We start from the raw sequence: 17292 nt of genomic DNA on the forward strand, positions 1-17292 counted from the left end.
ATCAAGAGCTTTACTAACTTGAAGCCACAACTTTGCTTCTGGTGAACTCAGAAGTATCTTAAGAAAGTTTTGTATTTATTAAGCAGATGGGGAACCAACCCAAGAAGAATGGGAACCAAGCATAGTTTAGGTCATGAAAAGGAACAAGCCAAGCCACCCTGAATATGCTCCAAATTACCTATGAGAAGTCACAGAATATTTCCTTTTCCCCATTACATTCTGGATTGAGATCAATGACTCTCTTCACACAGACCGCCAGACAGCCATCAGATAGCGACTGATCATCATTACCACTAACCTGTGTTGGATTTCAATCATCCTCCTACGGGAAAGGGTTTCATGTTCCATCACAACTATCTTCCAAACCATCCAGTTCTTCTTCTTCTGTTATTGGCAGAAGCAATCTTACTGAGGAGGAACCATATGTGATACCAGCAGTACAGGAGCCCAACATGAGATATTACAAACCAGTTTCCACCTTGTTAAAATAAATACTGGTTTACTATTACAATAACTTTAGGGTTCAGAGATTCTAAGGCCAGAAAGGACCATTATGATAATCTAGTCTGACCTCCTGCATAACAGGTCATGGAATTTCACCGAACAGTCCTCTCACTTCTGCCCATGTGTCACTCGACTGACTGGGACTGTGCTTAAATTTTAAGCCAGGACATCAGCCCTATGATGAGTGACACTAGTTCATGTTCAATGAACGGAAACAATGGCTAAGGCACATCAGTAGAAGGTTCCAGGTCTGGATCAAAGAAAGCACCGAGGAAGAGTTTTTCACGGGTGGTGGCAAGCCTCAGCTCAGTGTATTACTCTTAAAAGGGAGTCTAGGACACTTAGCCTGGCTAGTCTATGTCACTAAAAGGGATTTAGTTGAATTAGCCACTTTTGTAGAGACTTATCTCACTCACTTTTTGTTTTAATAGCTGCAGTGAAGTCCCGATGTCAGTAAACTAATGCCAGGAAAGAAACCATTTTCTTACTTTGGCTCAGGTAGATCTGATTTTGGCAAGACAGCTGCCACAAAAAGGCAGCTGAGAAACACCAGTGTCATGAAGCTTCACCTTACTTGGCTGAGCAAAATAGGTCCACGCTGTCTAACGGTGCTCTGGCAAATACACTTGGTGTAAAAGGAATGTTACAGATATGCACTTTCATGATTTCACTGTATTTTGTTTAACAATATGACATCTTCTGTTTACACATGCAGAATTTCCAATATGTAAAACTTTGCCCTGAAGGAAAAAATGAGTCAGAAAAAGGGCTTCTAATGACAGAATATAGTTTATGATGTACGTTTTTAAAGACAATTAAATTAAACAAATGAAGGAAGATTTGTTTTTTCAAATGAGAGGTAGGGTAGCATGGGGTGAAATGGAACACTGGCACATCGTAACTTTCACTCCAACCACTGTAGATGACCCTCAAGAGAAATGGCTCTAACATTGTAATCTGCAACGGAGGGGTTTCAAAGTCTTGCAAGCTTAACTTTACAGTCCAAAATTCCTTAAAGTGAGGGTGGTCTCCTGAACAGCAACTCTAGTTATTTTTCCCAGATCACATATCTTTAGTGTCTCCTTTGCTAAGATTTTGTGTAGGCCTCCAAAATGCAAATGATGTCACAGTGCTCAAGCGTCTTCATAAGATGAGCTCACCGAAGAGAAGAGTTCAGTTTCCAGACACCCAACAATATGAGCTCCCATCCAGTTTGCTGATCCAGCCAAGCACCTTCCCCTGTTCTTTTCTGGGACCTTAGAGAAGTAGATTTTTCAGACTGCGACTTTCTCCATGACACTGTCTGTGACGTGCACCTCATCCGCTTGCACTGTGACTGTGGCTGACTGACCGCACATGTGCTGGTGATCCTTCCAATCCTGCAAAGAAGGACGCAGAGAGAATGTGAAAAAGGAGAGCGTCAGGAGACTGTGGGTATAGCTAAACAGCAAAAAATACCCCAAACCTGTGGCAGTTACTCCTAGAGCCCAGGTCAACTAACTTGGGCTTCAGAACCTGGGTTCCAGCCAGAGCCTCTACATTGCTGTTTGGCCCTGCTACGCAAGCTGACGCAGTCTCTGAGATTCGCCGCTGTGGGTCTTTTCTGCTATGTAGATGTACCCTGTATGATCTTGTGAAAGCCAACAGCAGTAGCACCAGATATGGACTTGGGATAACTTATTTTAATAGAATGTCTGTTTCCTCAAAGAATCTCTAAATATTTATCAGGTTTTATAAACCGTATTAAGGAACTGCTTCCCCTGCCATGGGTGAAATGCAGCAGCTGCTTAACAGTGCACAGAAAACAATACCAATTTAGGAGAGGACATAAGGAATATAGTATCCGACCAAAATCACAAAGGGAATTTAAATAAGCAGAAGGTCAATTCCCCCAATTGGAATTTAGTCAGGAAATAAGTCAGCTACCCCACCATTGTGAAAAACATGTCAGGAGTTTTAATGATCACAAAATGGTGAGGACCTTGGTTGTAACCCTCATCTGAAAAACAACACAACACACTTCTAGCATTGTGCTGGGGCACTGTTTCACTACGAACAGGAGAAAGTTGGCCTTGGCCAATACCCCTTTCTGGTAATATCCTTTCTTACCTGTTGGTCTCCTATTCAAATATTGATCAAATCCAACCCTGCTTAGCTCATGAGATGTGATGGGATCACAGACCAGGAGGGGAAAGAGGCAGATCATAAATGAACTAGTCTAATATTTACCAGCAAGAGAAGGCAGAGTTTGGGCTTGCAGCTACAAATAGCTGGATTAAACTACTCTACTGTATTATTTTTTCAGCATCAGCAGCATGCGAGGTGTTTTGTTTGTTTGGAGCAGGCATCTGCACTGTCTAGTAAGAAAGTGAAATTGTGACTGTTCAATATTGCCTACATTTTACACTGAACAGCTTGCGTTACATTGTGTGTGTTACATTGAGGTAATCTGGTGGGACTGCTGCCCTGAGACTCTCAGGCAAATGACATCTAGATTTTAGCAGGATATTGCAGCAAACATTCATTCATTTTTTGACTATTTTAACAATTGCATTCTAAGTGGAAAATGCAGCAGTAATTACTATTCAAATCAAAACCAGGCAAACAGGATACAAGAAGAGCATTAATTTGTTTAGAATTAAAAAAATTGATTGTCTATTCTCACTGCATTTGACTTCAACCAACTGGACTGAATTAGGACATGCTCCAAGAACATAACTTTGGCTAAACTAAATTTTTGGTTCACCTTTAAGTTCTGGCAAGAAATAGGTACAGAATGTGCCAGTAAACAGAATGTGAGGAACACACAGCACAGGAGATTTAAATTTTTTATTAAAACTGTATAATACACAGGTTAAGACAAGAGTGTCTGTACATCTGGGTATAGTGCTTAAATTATCCAAAGTTGGTTTAAAAGTCATACCAGACCACCTCACCTTTTCATATTTGTTTTTCTCTCCTGGGAAATCCTGAGTTATTTCTTGGTTTGCTTAAACCATGCCACAATCCATATATTTGTATTATCACCAGTGGCAGAGATCTCATGCTACCTATGGTATCAGTAACACCACAGACCAATGTATTCTGGCAAGTTGTTAACAAAGCAGGAAGAGCCAGGGGAGGGTATACATTACATTTTATTTCTGTGCCTCTGTGACATTTTGGGGATCACTCAGACCAGTGAGGGGTTCTATCACCACCTGCCCTGTCACCTTGAGTGCCTCAGTGTGATGCTGCTATGACTCAGAGCCCTGACACCAGCAGCCAGCCTCAAGCATACAGGTCTGATCCTGACATCCCCCAGCCTAGCTATGCCTTGCAGCCCTTCTGATCCAGAATCTCCCCAAATCCATCTACCCTATGTTGTTAACTCCTAGACACTCAAACTTCTCCCCTTCGGTTCGTCACCCCTGATGGAGTGAAACCTGCCCCTGTTAGCCAGTCATTGTGGGGACACTCCCCACAGTTTGAACAACAGAGACCTGTTTGGGGTAAAAATAAACAAAAGGTTTATTTAATAGAAAAATGCAAACTGTCACAGCCTCATGCTCCTGACAGTTCACTTGGTGAGGGGGTCAGGACCCGTTTCAGGCCTTATCTGGATTTTCATTTTAGCTTAGGAGTTCACCTTGAAGAAGGTGAGTTGCCAATCTTAGAAAACCCTCTCCAAATATTACAAACAGAGGGGTGGTAGCAGCATCAATGAACATGTAATTGACACACGGGCACAGGTTAAGTGTGCATGGGGCAGGCATGAGGGTGCAATGAAGGTTGTGTGTTACACCATGAGGGAGATTAACGTGTTGTGTGGGCGTGTTTCCTTTATCATTTGGCGCTTGGAGGAGGTTCCTAATGACAATGCGGAGTCTGTCGCAGTCAGTGGAAATGTGTCATGTGCGCATTAGGGGACAGTTAACTTATTGCCTTATTTTTTAGGGATTGCATGATGAGGGATGTCACACTTAACTACCCTTAATCTCTTTTTAAAGGACGGTTTAGTTTCTGCAATACAGATAAGTGATGCACATAAACAGAAGAACTTCACTGAAAATGGTCTCATTTTCCTCACCTCCACTGCGGCTTCTCTCTGATTGGCAGGGTCTGCTTGGTACACTGCCCCAGCATGCTCTCTGCTGGTGACGTCACAACCACCACAGCTCAGCACTGGAACATGCAGGCAGGCTGCCTATAGGGACACATATGTCCCAGTTGTAAATTTGCCTTTTAAAAAAAATATGATTGACAAACTTACAAGAGGCGACAGACCCTGGGGATGGTAAACAGAAAAAACACGAACCACCTAAAAAATGCGGGAAAAACTCCCCAACAACAAGAATGACCACACTCTTACAGGCAGCCTGTATGGGTGTAATGCTGAATGCCTGCTGAGGTTACAGTGTGAACAGCAGCCAGTGATCTGTCAGGTCTGCAATCTGTAGACTCGCATTCCAAGATAAGCTCACACATACTAATATGCTGGCCAGTCCTCTTTACCCTGCTTATTTGGGGGTATTCAGTATATGCTTGCACCTGTTTCGCCAGCTATGCTGACTGCCTTTAGACAATGGTGGTATGTGTGACTTATGAAGAATCCATTACCTTCCGCTGGCAGAAAGTTGAGCAGTAATTGACTTTATGGCATCCGGTGCACTCATTCATTGCCTCCCGACCACAGTTTACACAGGACTGCTGCAAAAAAAGGACAAAGTGGCCAGGTCAGGGATGACAAAAAGCTAGATGCTTTCAACTCAAACAGTAGTCTGGTTACACAGGCTGAAGCTCATAGCAGTGCAAAGGAAAAAGCAGCACAATGGCTCAGGGAATAGTTTTGGAAATCCACTCTCCCTTCCATCTTAGCCTAAGTCACTTCAGAAAGCAAAACAATTTTGAGCCAGCATAGCGATTTCCTAGTACTCCATCCTTCTGCCTTTCTGAAGAGCAAACAGCGACCCAAAGCTATGAATCAGACCTTGGGACATTGGGGAAACCTCGCAATACATCCCACACAGGTTCCCCCCCACCATGTTTTACTTAAGCTGACCTGATGTATCTGAACACGCAGTCAGCCAATAGAGGTAAATAGTATTTACAACTCTTCATTAAAGTGGATTCCTCTCAGAATCCACTAACAAGCTCTTTACATGTCTCTCTCTAGGCAGAAGTTTAACCCTTCAGCCGCCTTCAGATAAACTCAGGGTTTAACAAGAATGGACCAGGGATTGGAAAAGGGAACTCATCTAAATTAGCTCCAGGTAAGTTTTAAGTATGCATTGCTCTCGTGGAGCCTTCACACACAGATATACTCTAACCCCCAGCTGGGCTCCCAAATTTTCATTACAGATACGTAACAAAAACTTTTATTTTACCAGTGTGCTTAGCTCCTTTACACCAGTTTATTGCTGGCTCTGACTGTGATAGAAAGGTGTGCATGGAAGTACAAATAGCTGGCTCACACTCCACATTTAATTTTCCCTGATTTTCACAAGAGGAGGAGGGGTCCCACATACATGGAACGTGAAGCAACATCTAGGCACATGAAGACAAAATGAGGACTGACTTTCTGCCTTCCTTGCTTTACTGATTGAAAAGAACATAATTGCTAATATGATCAAAACAGCAATTTCCTAACAGGAAAGAGAGACAGAGGGAAAAAGGCTATTTTAGAAGCATAGACCCAGAACCTGGGGGTAACTGCACCATCTCTCTTCATACAGAAAGGACGAATGGATTACGTAACTGCAACACCTAGCTTCATAAATATTTTGATGTCCATTACTTTATCCCTATCTCAATAAAACTCCAATTAAAAATGAAAAGAGTTGTATATTTACGTGGGAGGATCATTTAACCCGGGCAGTCAGGGTACATTTTTTACAGCTCATTCAGTTTCCAACTCATCAAATTACTGACGTGTCATTAGCAAGTCGGAGCAGTGGTGTAATGCCATCACAGGAAGTAGTTCTTGGCTGTGAATATATTGTCACACTGTGGCAACATTAACACAAGCCATATTTAGTTTAGCTGCTTCCTCTCTCTTTCAGGCACAACTGATTTAACATCCAGGCCCCTATTAACACTCAGCTCATTCGCACGGTCTGTCTGCATCTTATCTGCATACCTAGAAATAAAGCCAGTGCAATAAAACTATATTCAGAGAGTGCTAATGTTCTGACATAAATGCACAAAAAACAAGGAGAGAGTTAAAGCTCCCACACCTCGTGTGAACTCATCCCCACTGATCCTTAGCAAAGTTAGTCACTACCTCACACAGTACTAGGAGATACTGAAAAATACACTAATACACAGAGAGCATAAATATTATGAGAGGCCTGTCGAGTCGTCCAGAGACAATGCTGTGTCCTCTTAATGAGAAGATCTAGGTTTGAAACCCAACTCAAAGCCCTACTCCCAAAGCTGCCAGGAATGTAGAGAGATGTAAAAGTGATGGTCAACTCACAGAGTGAGAGGTCAGCTTCCTATTCTTCACTAGCAGTACCTGCTATGCTAACACAGCTCGGAAGGGACTCAGTTCAGCCTGTCTGGCCAGAGGACAGTGGTGAAATGAGGCTTGTGAACATGAAAAGCCATGTGAAAGGAACACCGGATTTGCCAGATCATCTTGCTGGCCCATCTAGCCCGATATCCTTATGTCTGCTAGAGGACAAAACCAGATACTTCAGAGAGAGATTAAATAAACCTGATAGGCATGGCTATGCAAACACTCACTGCGCTCCATTGTGTCGCACACCATGCGTCCGTGTGGACCCAGCTGACCAACACTACAAGTTCCCTAGTGAGCTTTGTTGCACCACAAAGCACGCAGTAAGCGTTTGTGAGGACAAGCCCTGTATCTTTAACTGAGAAAGGACAAAGAAGCAAGTACATGCCTAAAGAACACTCTTAAAGCATGTGACATTTACAGCTGGGATTTAAAGGCTGCAACAGCAGCCTTGTTCTTACCTTGATGATGATTTCTGTTTTACCATCGACATCTTCCGTTTGTTGAAATAATTGGTTTTGATATTGCTGCAATGAAAGAGACATTGGAACCATTACTTGGTATATGCATCATGGTTGTGAGGTGTGGCAGCACAGGGAGCTATTTATATCAAATGATAAGTGTGCCTTGGCGCGGTGGTAATATAAATAATAAAGATACCATTACTTGAGCTCATTCTGCTCCACTACTGGACTGGGGGCATCTGAATGAGCCATTACCATTCCTTAAAAGGTGACACTGGGGGGTCCACTCGAGGTAAACAAAAGAGCCTGTACCAAGATGCTTTGCTTTGATCAGACATCCTGGTTAATTGCTCATGTAACTGTCAAGTAACGGCAATGTTAAAGCAATCCCACTTCTCCCCTCCACCCAAACAGGAGCTCATCCGTTAACGGGGTGTCTACACTAGGGGTGCACGACATTGTGTAGATACTCCCCACACTGATGGAAGGGGTTTTTCCGTCGATTTAGATAACTGACCTCCCCGAGCAGCGGTAGCTAGGTTAATGAAAGAACCTAGCCATGTCTACACTGGAGGTTAGGTTGGCTTAACTACAGCACTCAGGGGTGTGAACACTCCTATGCACATGTAGCTAGATCAGTCTAAATTGTAAGTGTAGACCAGGACTTAGTCTTGCATGACATGACACTTACCAGAAGAAGCAGTGCGGGTAACAATGGTATATGGCTAAAGGCATTTTATGACCACTAACTTGAGTCAAATTTCCCTCAGACCACTAAAAACCCACATCTACACTGCAATAAAAAACTGCAGAACTGAGTCTCAGAACTGACTTGGGCTGGGACTGCAGTGTAGACATTTGGCCTCGGGCTGGAGCCTGGGCTCTGATACCTCATGCAGAGGGAGGGTCTCAGAGACTGGGCTCCAGCCTGAACGTATACACTGCAATTTTTAGCCCCACAGCTGAGCCCCACAAACCTGAGTCAACTGACCCGGGCCAGCCGAGGCTGTCTCACAGGTTTTTTATTGCAGTGTAGATGTACCCAGGGAGACCAGATGGACTCTGGAGGAATGGAATAGCCCATAAATGAGAACAGGGGGAAAAAACAGACAAAATAAATGTTTCAAACCTTTTAGAACCGACAATCCTGTGCAATCCTGTCCCCCAAAATACAAAAACAAAAGTGGGGGTAAAGGCTCCACTGCGGTCCAGCTACCCTAGTAGAACTAAAGGCCAATCTAGTCAAGTCGAAGAACATGCATGCAAAATCCTATGGATTTATTATAATCTTCACACTAACCGAGTAGACACATTTGGCAAAGACAGACTGGCAAAGCTGGATTTTTTTAAATATTAGGCCAGGTCTGTAACTTGGTTTCTCTGAGAGGCAGTGTTACAGCCATCTGCTCTGCTGTCTCGTATTTGCTGGCATAGAAGAAGTAACCTGTCCCAATGAAGTTCGCACTGGGTGTGTCTCAGGGGACTTTCAGTTTTTTCCCCCCCATCAGTTTCTGACTACAACAGATGTTCTCTTCCCCGCCCCACCCTACCCCCAACCTCCCGTGGGCCCATATAAGGAAGGAGAGAAACCAGATTAGATTCAGTACTGACCCAGAGTTAAACCTCAGGGGAAGTTTAAAAAAACTCTGATATACCACTGTAAAGAAAAGTAGGTTTATCTGAGAGTAGATCCCCAACGCTTAAACAGATTAATGGCTTAATTTCAGATCATCTTTGACCTGGCATCAAGGCATTTATGTTCCTGTGAAACCACAACCTTAGAAATCCTTAAGTCACCATGACATGGAATCAAATTAAGAAACTCTTGGGAGTTGGAGAATAATAGATGGAAATATCTCACCCCTTATAGCAAGAGGCTTGGTTTAGCTCTGGCTTTATTAAATGAAGAGACTCAATCTGTCTACGTAGCATGCAAAGTACCAGGCACAGAATCTTTAATACTTCTAGTCATGCTTAGACACAAGTGAACAGAGTCATACTTGCAGCAGAATTTAATACGTACAATTTCCTGCCTTGAATTTGATGCCAAAATTTTGCCCAAGCTAAAGGCAACCTCAGTGGAACAGCAACAATAATTGCTACTTAGAGATTTTGTTTCTACTTTGGAGTCACTTTTAAGCAGAATGACTTTTCCTGGGCAAAGGGTGACCTCAAGTCTTGAGACAGACTGGAACTGACAATTTACACCAGCTGAGAATCTGGGTCTGACCTCCACATTCTAGCTAGTGTTTGCTCTTTTGCCACCTTACCAGACATTTATTTGTGCAAAAGAGGCAAAGAATCATACTGGAAAGAAAATGCATGTTCTTCCAGGAAGGTTAAAACAGGCCTTCTAGTATCAAGTGGAAGGCAAACTACCTATGATAATACCAATTAACTAACGTGAAGTGTGGGAAAATGCCACACTGCTTCTATAATTGTATTATTATTATTATTTTTTTTTTTTTTTGCACTCAATGCTCTGGTCTGTATGACAGCAATTAAGAACATAAGAACATAAGAATGGCCATACTAGGTCAGACCAAAGGTCCATCTAGCCCAGTATCCTGTCTTCTGACAGTGGCCAATGCCAGGTGCCCCAGAGGGAATAAACAGAAAAGGTAATCATCAAGTGATCCATCCCGTCGCTTATTCCCAGCTTCTGGCAAAGAGAGGCTAGGGACACCATTCCTGTCCATCCTGGCCAATAGCCATTGATGGACCTATCCTCCATGATCTTATCAAGTTCCTTTTTGAACCGTTATAGTCTTAGCCTTCACAACATCCTCTGGCAAGGAGTTCCACAGGTTGACTGTGCGTTCCTTTTGCTTGTTTTGAACCTGCTGCCTATTAATTTCATTTGGTGACCCCTAGTTCTTGTGTTATGAGAAGTGGTAAATAACACTTAATTATTTACTTTCTCCACACCAGTCAGGATTTTATAGACCTCTATCATATTCCCCCTTAGTCGTCTCTTTTCCAAGCTGAAAAGTCCCAGTCTTATTCATCTCTCTTCATATAGCAGCCGTTCCATACCCCTAATCATTTTTGTTTCCCTTTTCTGAACCTTTTCCAATTCCAGTACATCTTTTTTGAGATTAAGTGAAGCATGTTAAATTTTTAAATATTCCCCTCCAATACATGCACACACAAGCGCAGTCCCAACCAGCCACAACAAACCCCTCAGCAATGGTCTACACCAGGGGTCAGCAACCTTTCTAAAGTTGTGTGCCGGGTCTTCGTTTATTCACTCTAATTTAAGGTTTTGCGTGCCAGTAATACATTTTAACGTTTTTAGAAGGTCTCTTTCTATAAGTCTATAATATATAACTAAACTATTGTTGTATGTAAAGTAAATAAAGGTTTTTAAAATGTTTAAGAAGCTTCATTTAAAATTAAATTAAAATGCAGAGCCCCCCCAGACTGGTGGCCAGGACCCGGGCAGTTTGAGTGCCACTGAAAATCAGCTTGCGTGCCGCCTTCGGCACACGTGCCATAGGTTGCCTACCCCTGGTCTACACAGTCACACAAACAGATGCACAATGCTGATAGCCAATGAATTCTAGCTCTAGGGGGCTGCCACAGGCTGTGAGCTCCATAGCTGAGGACTTCTTCCCTGCCTAATTTTCAGTGAAGAGTTATAGGATAGCCACCAGGAAGCACACCTCTCAGGTACTCCTCCAGGCCCCACTCCTTCCTGGAATATGCAGATGAAGTTATTTTCACCTCCATTTTATTTATTTGAATCAGGAGTCCTCCAATTACAGGCCACAGATCATCAGCAGTCTGGAGAAACTGAGACACTTCAGACCCAAGCAGAGGGAAATTGGGCGTGGAACTGAACCAAGAGAAAGAATCTCTTTCTTACAGTATGGTCTCCAGAAAAATTTGGAGAACCACTGATCTGAACTGCACCTATTGTTGTCCTATGTAGCATAATCCATATACTAACTACTTTCTGCGTACAGCTAGACTCCTTAAATGCCTGACCCTTTTTCATTTAATTTCATGCCCTCCTGCCCTGAACTGTTTCAATCTTTCTGGGAAAACAATTCAGACAATCCAGCTGTTAAATTATCTAATCTTCAGCCTGATCCTTAAAAGTAGCATCCCCTCTAGCACTGTTACATTGAAAGGATGGGACTTTTTCTATTGTTTTTCTACATTAATTCACAGAGGAATGATATTTTATATGCATATTATTGTCTTAGGGTCTTGGGCTTTTTTAATGTCTTAAACAGTATTCATTTTGCACAGAATATGGGAAAGGATTTTTGGTGGGTTTACATGTTCTCTAAAACCTGCTCGAACTAAATGGCAGCTTAACAAACACTAAAAATATTAGATTTTGCAGGCATTTCAGGCTTTGTGTAAAGTTGTGACTTTCATCCATTCCTTTTGGGCTTATCCTGAAAGATACTAAGCACCTCCTGTGAAATGCTGCGCATCCTCAACCTTTAAATGCAGAGTATCCCCCACCATCACCCCCTCTTTTTAAACAAAAAGACGCAGTGAAACCAGAATTCAGTGACCAATCAAATGTAGTCTTTTAAGGATCTTTCAATAAGGGTGGCTGAGAATTTTACTTGACTAAAAAACAGGAATATCAAAATATGAAATATCAAATCATACTTCCTGGATACCAATAAATATTTTATTGTTTAAAACACAAATACTGAGATACTTTCATTTTTATACAAACACATGAAATACCAATAGTTGATAAAAAGGATTTTCTTTAACGTGCGAGATCACTTTGAGCCAAAACATAGATCTGTCTGTCACTCACAATAAGCTGACCGTATGTAAATGATGTCTGGTGTTTCCATGTGAAAACATACAGCCATACACAGAACTAAAGTATCACCTGCATGCACACCAAATGTTCACATGTACTGGGTGTGTCTTATGGGCACTGAGGTCCAAAGCATTGAAACAGATGTCAGTCTCATATCTGGGACTAGTTCTAGGAGGTCTCTGATTGCAGAGAGATAGTAGAAGTGGTCTCAGTTCAGAAAATCTTTGGGATGATGCATAAAAAAAAGTGGCTTTTAACACTGGTTTCATTATAGTTTTAAAATGCTGGAGTTATTTAAACTTTGAAACTCAGACATGATCAACACTGCATATGTGTATCAATGCTGTCATAACTATAAAGGGAAGGGTAACAGCCCCCCTGTGTACAATACTATAAAATCCCTCCTGGCCAGAGACTCCAAAATCCTTTACCTGTAAAGGGTTAAGAAGCTCAGGTAACCTGGCTGACACCTGACCCAAAGGACCAATAAGGGGACAAGATACTTTCAAATCTTGGTGGGGGGGAAGCTTTTTGTTTGTGCTCTTTGTTTTTGGTGGTTGTTCGCTCTTGGGACTGAGAGGGACCAGACATCAATCCATGCTCTCCAAATCTTTCTGAACAAATCTCTCATATTTCAAACTTGTAAGTAAACAGCCAGGCAAGGCGTGTTAGTTTTATCTTTGTTTTCTCAACTTGTAAATGTACCTTTTACTAGGGTGTTTACCTCTGTTTGCTGTAACTTTGAACCTGAGGCTAGAGGGGGGTCCTCTGGGCTCTTTAAGTTTGATTACCCTGTAAAGTTATTTTCCATCCTGATTTTACAGAGATGATTTTTACCTTTTTCTTTAATTAAAAGCCTTCTTTTTAAGAACCTGATTGATTTTTCTTTGTTTTTAGATCCAAGGGGGTTGGATCTTGATCCACCAGGAGTTGGTGGGAGAAAGGAGGGGGGATGGTTAATTTCTCCTTGTTTTTAGATCCAAGGGGGTTGGATCTTGATCCACCAGGAGTTGGTGGGAGAAAGGAGGGGGGATGGTTAATTTCTCCTTGTTTTTAGATCCAAGGGGGTTGGATCTTGATCCACCAGGAGTTGGTGGGAGAAAGGAGAGGGGATGGTTAATTTCTCCTTGTTTTTAGATCCAAGGGGGTTGGATCTTGATCCACCAGGAGTTGGTGGGAGAAAGGAGGGGGGATGGTTAATTTCTCCTTGTTTTTAGATCCAAGGGGGTTGGATCTTGATCCACCAGGAGTTGGTGGGAGAAAGGAGAGGGGATGGTTAATTTCTCCTTGTTTTTAGATCCAAGGGGGTTGGATCTTGATCCACCAGGAGTTGGTGGGAGAAAGGAGGGGGGATGGTTAATTTCTCCTTGTTTTAAGATCCAAGGGGTTTGGATCTGTATTCACCAGGGAATTGGTGAAGAGTCTCTCAAGGCTACCCAGGGAAGGGAGTTAGCCCATTGGGAGTGGTGGCAGCGGTCCAGATCTAAGCTGGTAGTTAAGCTTAGAAGTTTTCATGCAGGCCCCCACATCTGTACCCTAAAGTTCAGAGTGGGGAAGGAGCCTTGACAAATGCTCTAGACCAGTAACACCACATTACAGTGAATTTGTAATGGTTCTAATGGACTGACAACATACCCTAACCATTTGTAGCACTGATGCGGTACTACCTGCATGAAACACTCCCGTGTGCAAACTGAGACAATTCTACTGTAACAGTAACTGCTCCAAGGGGGTTGCTACAGTAAATGGTGGAATCTTATTTATCAGCTTTAAAAAACTGCTATGAGGATAATTTAAAAAATGTGTCTGATTAATACATAGGTTCTCAACGGGGGGAGGGAGGTGTCAGACTTTTTAGGGGGCACAGCCATGGGTGCCAGACAGCCATTACCCCCCCCCCCCACACACACACACTTTTAAGAACCTGAACTCAGCGGGGATGCAACAAGGGGGAGGCCAGGACCACCCCACACCCCAACCAGAGCTGGGAGGCATGGGACGGCAGAGACCCTTCCTTGCTGGCATGATGGAGGAATGGCTGAGCCAAATCTGAGTGAGTGGATTTATGGTCTGGTGTACAGGGTTGCAGCATCACTCCATTTTAAAAGGTAAGGGGTGTTCTTATAGTACCATTTGACATGCATTTTTATGAAGTAACAAGGAGTCTGGTGGCACCTTAAAGACTAACAGATTTATTTGGGCATAAGCTTTCGTGGGTAAAAACCTCACTTCCTCACACCATTAACAAATGAATTTTAGTTCTGCTGTTTACAAACAGCAGAACTAAAATTCATTTGCAAATTTAACACCATTAATCTGGGCTTGAATAGGGACTGGGAGTGGCTGGCTCATTACAGAAGCAGCTTTTCCTCTCCTGGAATTGACACCTCCTCATCTATTATTGGGAGTGGACTACATCCACCCTGATTGAATTGGGCCTGTCAACACTGGTTCTCCACTTGCGAAGTAACTCCCTGCTCTCCATGTGTCAGTATATAATGCCTGCATCTGTAACTTTCACTCTATGCATCTGAAGAAGTGAGGCTTTTACCCACGAAAGCTTATGCCCAAATAAATCTGTTAGTCTTTAAGGTGCCACCAGACTCCTTGTTGTTTTTGTAGATACAGACTAACACGGCTACCCCGATACTTTTATGAAGTAGTAATCTGACCGGAACAAACACATTAGCAACAGTAGGTGGCAGTATCCTTCTTGCTATTGTAAAGGGCAGATTTTCAAGTTAAAAAAAAAAAAATATATATATATATATAGCTAAGATGGGGTGTGATTCAAAAAATGGTTGGGAATAACCTGGATTAATACTTTGTACTTCTATAGTGCCTTCCATCCAGGGCTCTCTCAAAACTTTTCAAACACTTGTTAAGACTTCACCAAACCTCTGTGAAGTAAGTACTATTGTTATTTTATTGTTGAGGAAACTGAGGCACAGAGCAGTTAAGTGACTTATCCAAGGTCACATAAGAAATTTGTGGCAGAGCTGAAAATAGAACCTGGAATAGATTCCCAGTCCTGCACTTTACCCACCAAACCATGCTCCTTAAGCCAATTTAAATCAACTAAAAAAAAGAAAAAGGACAGTCAGAATTAGTCCCTGAATATATATGTGGGCTTAAAAATTACAATTATATCTTGAAAGAAAATATTTGAGATGTTCAGCTTACAAGTTTGGAGTTTGTGATTCTACATTTCCATGCAACAGCTGAGGGCTTCACAAACATCTAAACTGGAGCATTTTCCTGCTATGAGCATGAGATCTGTGATGCTATCATTGGTCAGAGGCAAATAAACACCTGAACACAGGATTTGGGAGATACGTGATAGAGGAATGGATTTTCGAATATTCCTTTTAAAAATGTGAACGAGTGTTGTCTACATATATATTCCATTACTGTATCTGGATGAATTTTCTTTCTAAAAGCTCTACAGTCCAGCCTTAAACCCACACACTGACTTGAACTATCTAGTGTCTAGCGATTGCCACAGGTTCCTAAGTATACCCAGTGATCTAACACTCCTGCCCAACTCAGACACAACAGACCAATTTAAGGAACGAACTGCAGCCTAAAGCCTGTTTTGCTGGCTTTGATCAATTTATATGACACAATGCTGAATATATTTTTATTTGCTACATTTAGCAAGTCCCCTTTCCCAAAAATTCTCTCTCTGCAACCTCCACCCCTTAAAAAAAGATTTTAAAAAATGCATTCCGTGACTAGACAGTATTTGGTCCTGCCATGCGGGCAGGGGACTGGACTCGATGACCTCTCGAGGTCCCTTCCAGTCCTAGAATCTATGAATCTATGAATCTATGACTCAAATGAACCATCATCAGACAGTAACATTACTACAGAATATCAGAAGGAAGGTCTATGTCAATAATCTGACTGCACACGTTTTTTCAATCAATGGTCAAGTAACAAATGAAGACCTATCCCCAGCACAAATCTCTCTTTCAGTCCATGACGACTGGAAGTGGAAGTCTGTCTTTCACATGGTTATGAATTCTACAGATCTCAACACAAGAAAAGCAAATATCCCTTTACTGTACATGGCACAGCTTGATTCACTTCAGCAACACCAATTAAATTGCTGTCATTTGGAAACTGCATGGTTCATTTGCAATATTTAAGGATTAGCCAGTCTTTAATAGTGATATCTATGTGTTATACAGGACTAGCGGCTCTCAACACTGCTTCATTATTTCTCACTATCCAAAAAGACTAAATCAAAGGTAATACATGGGAAAGCTTTCCAGTTTGCTTTCTTCTCCTGCCAGTGAACGTACACTTCAACTAAACTAAGCATTACATATAAGGTGTCAAATGCCAATATAAGAGTCAGGTCGCTGGACTGAGCAACAGTTCTGCAGATGTGCAAAGAGTGAAGCTTGTATTAACAGCTGTAGCAGCAAAGCTTGTTACTGAACAACCTATTAGTGGAAGCAGGCTGATTTCCAATCTAGCAGATTTTTTCTTTAATCCTATGTGCCAAATCCATATTCCAGGAAGATCTGACTCCATAGCTCTGTTCTGGTTTAATCCCTTATTTGGGCTTGCTCTGCATTTCTTATCTAATGAAAAGATCTTTCATTTCAAAATACTTAAAACGTAGCACTGCAAAGAGATGGCACAAAACTGGTGGTGATCCTGAACAGAGGTGAGATAGCTACTACATTCAGCATTTCTGGTCATGAAAACCAATGAAAGCCCCTCCTGATTTGTCTACATTAACCCCTGGGGATTCTCTGAACGTAGCAAATGCACATTTGCTCTGCTCAATTCCAGGTACTGCTGCAGAATGGATTCTCTTTACATTTAGCTGGTTCATGCAAAAAGTAAAGTAGATATTTACAAAAAACGGTTCTTGTCCAACACTGAACTGTGGAGATCTGAAAACTCAATTAGAGTAGCAGTTACTTGTGATGGAGCAGTATCAGCAAGATCCCCAACCCACACTCATCCTAAATATCAGAAAGATTACTTCAGCTAGAAAAGGTTCTTGTATT

General features: G+C 42.1%; 1 protein-coding gene across 3 annotated transcripts in view; it reads right to left on the reverse strand.

Moving 5' to 3' along the window:
• Window positions 1-1228: 1228 nt before the first annotated feature.
• DEAF1 (DEAF1 transcription factor) overlaps window positions 1229-17292 on the reverse strand; it is a 45490-nt gene continuing 29426 nt past the window's right edge. For 2 of the 3 annotated variants that reach the window (XM_065402709.1, XM_065402708.1), the window contains 3 exons: window positions 7465-7530; window positions 5104-5193; window positions 1229-1883 (listed from right to left, as the gene is read on the reverse strand). In XM_065402709.1, the coding sequence (XP_065258781.1) occupies window positions 1779-1883; window positions 5104-5193; window positions 7465-7530 (261 nt within the window). In that variant the 3' untranslated portion in view covers window positions 1229-1778. Of the gene's footprint in view, window positions 1884-4573; window positions 4691-5103; window positions 5194-7464; window positions 7531-17292 lie in introns of all 3 variants that reach the window. The other variant, XM_065402710.1, reaches the window with a different exon arrangement.

Source organism: Emys orbicularis, chromosome 4, assembly GCF_028017835.1.
Source record: "Emys orbicularis isolate rEmyOrb1 chromosome 4, rEmyOrb1.hap1, whole genome shotgun sequence".
Classification (NCBI taxonomy): Eukaryota; Metazoa; Chordata; order Testudines; family Emydidae; genus Emys; species Emys orbicularis.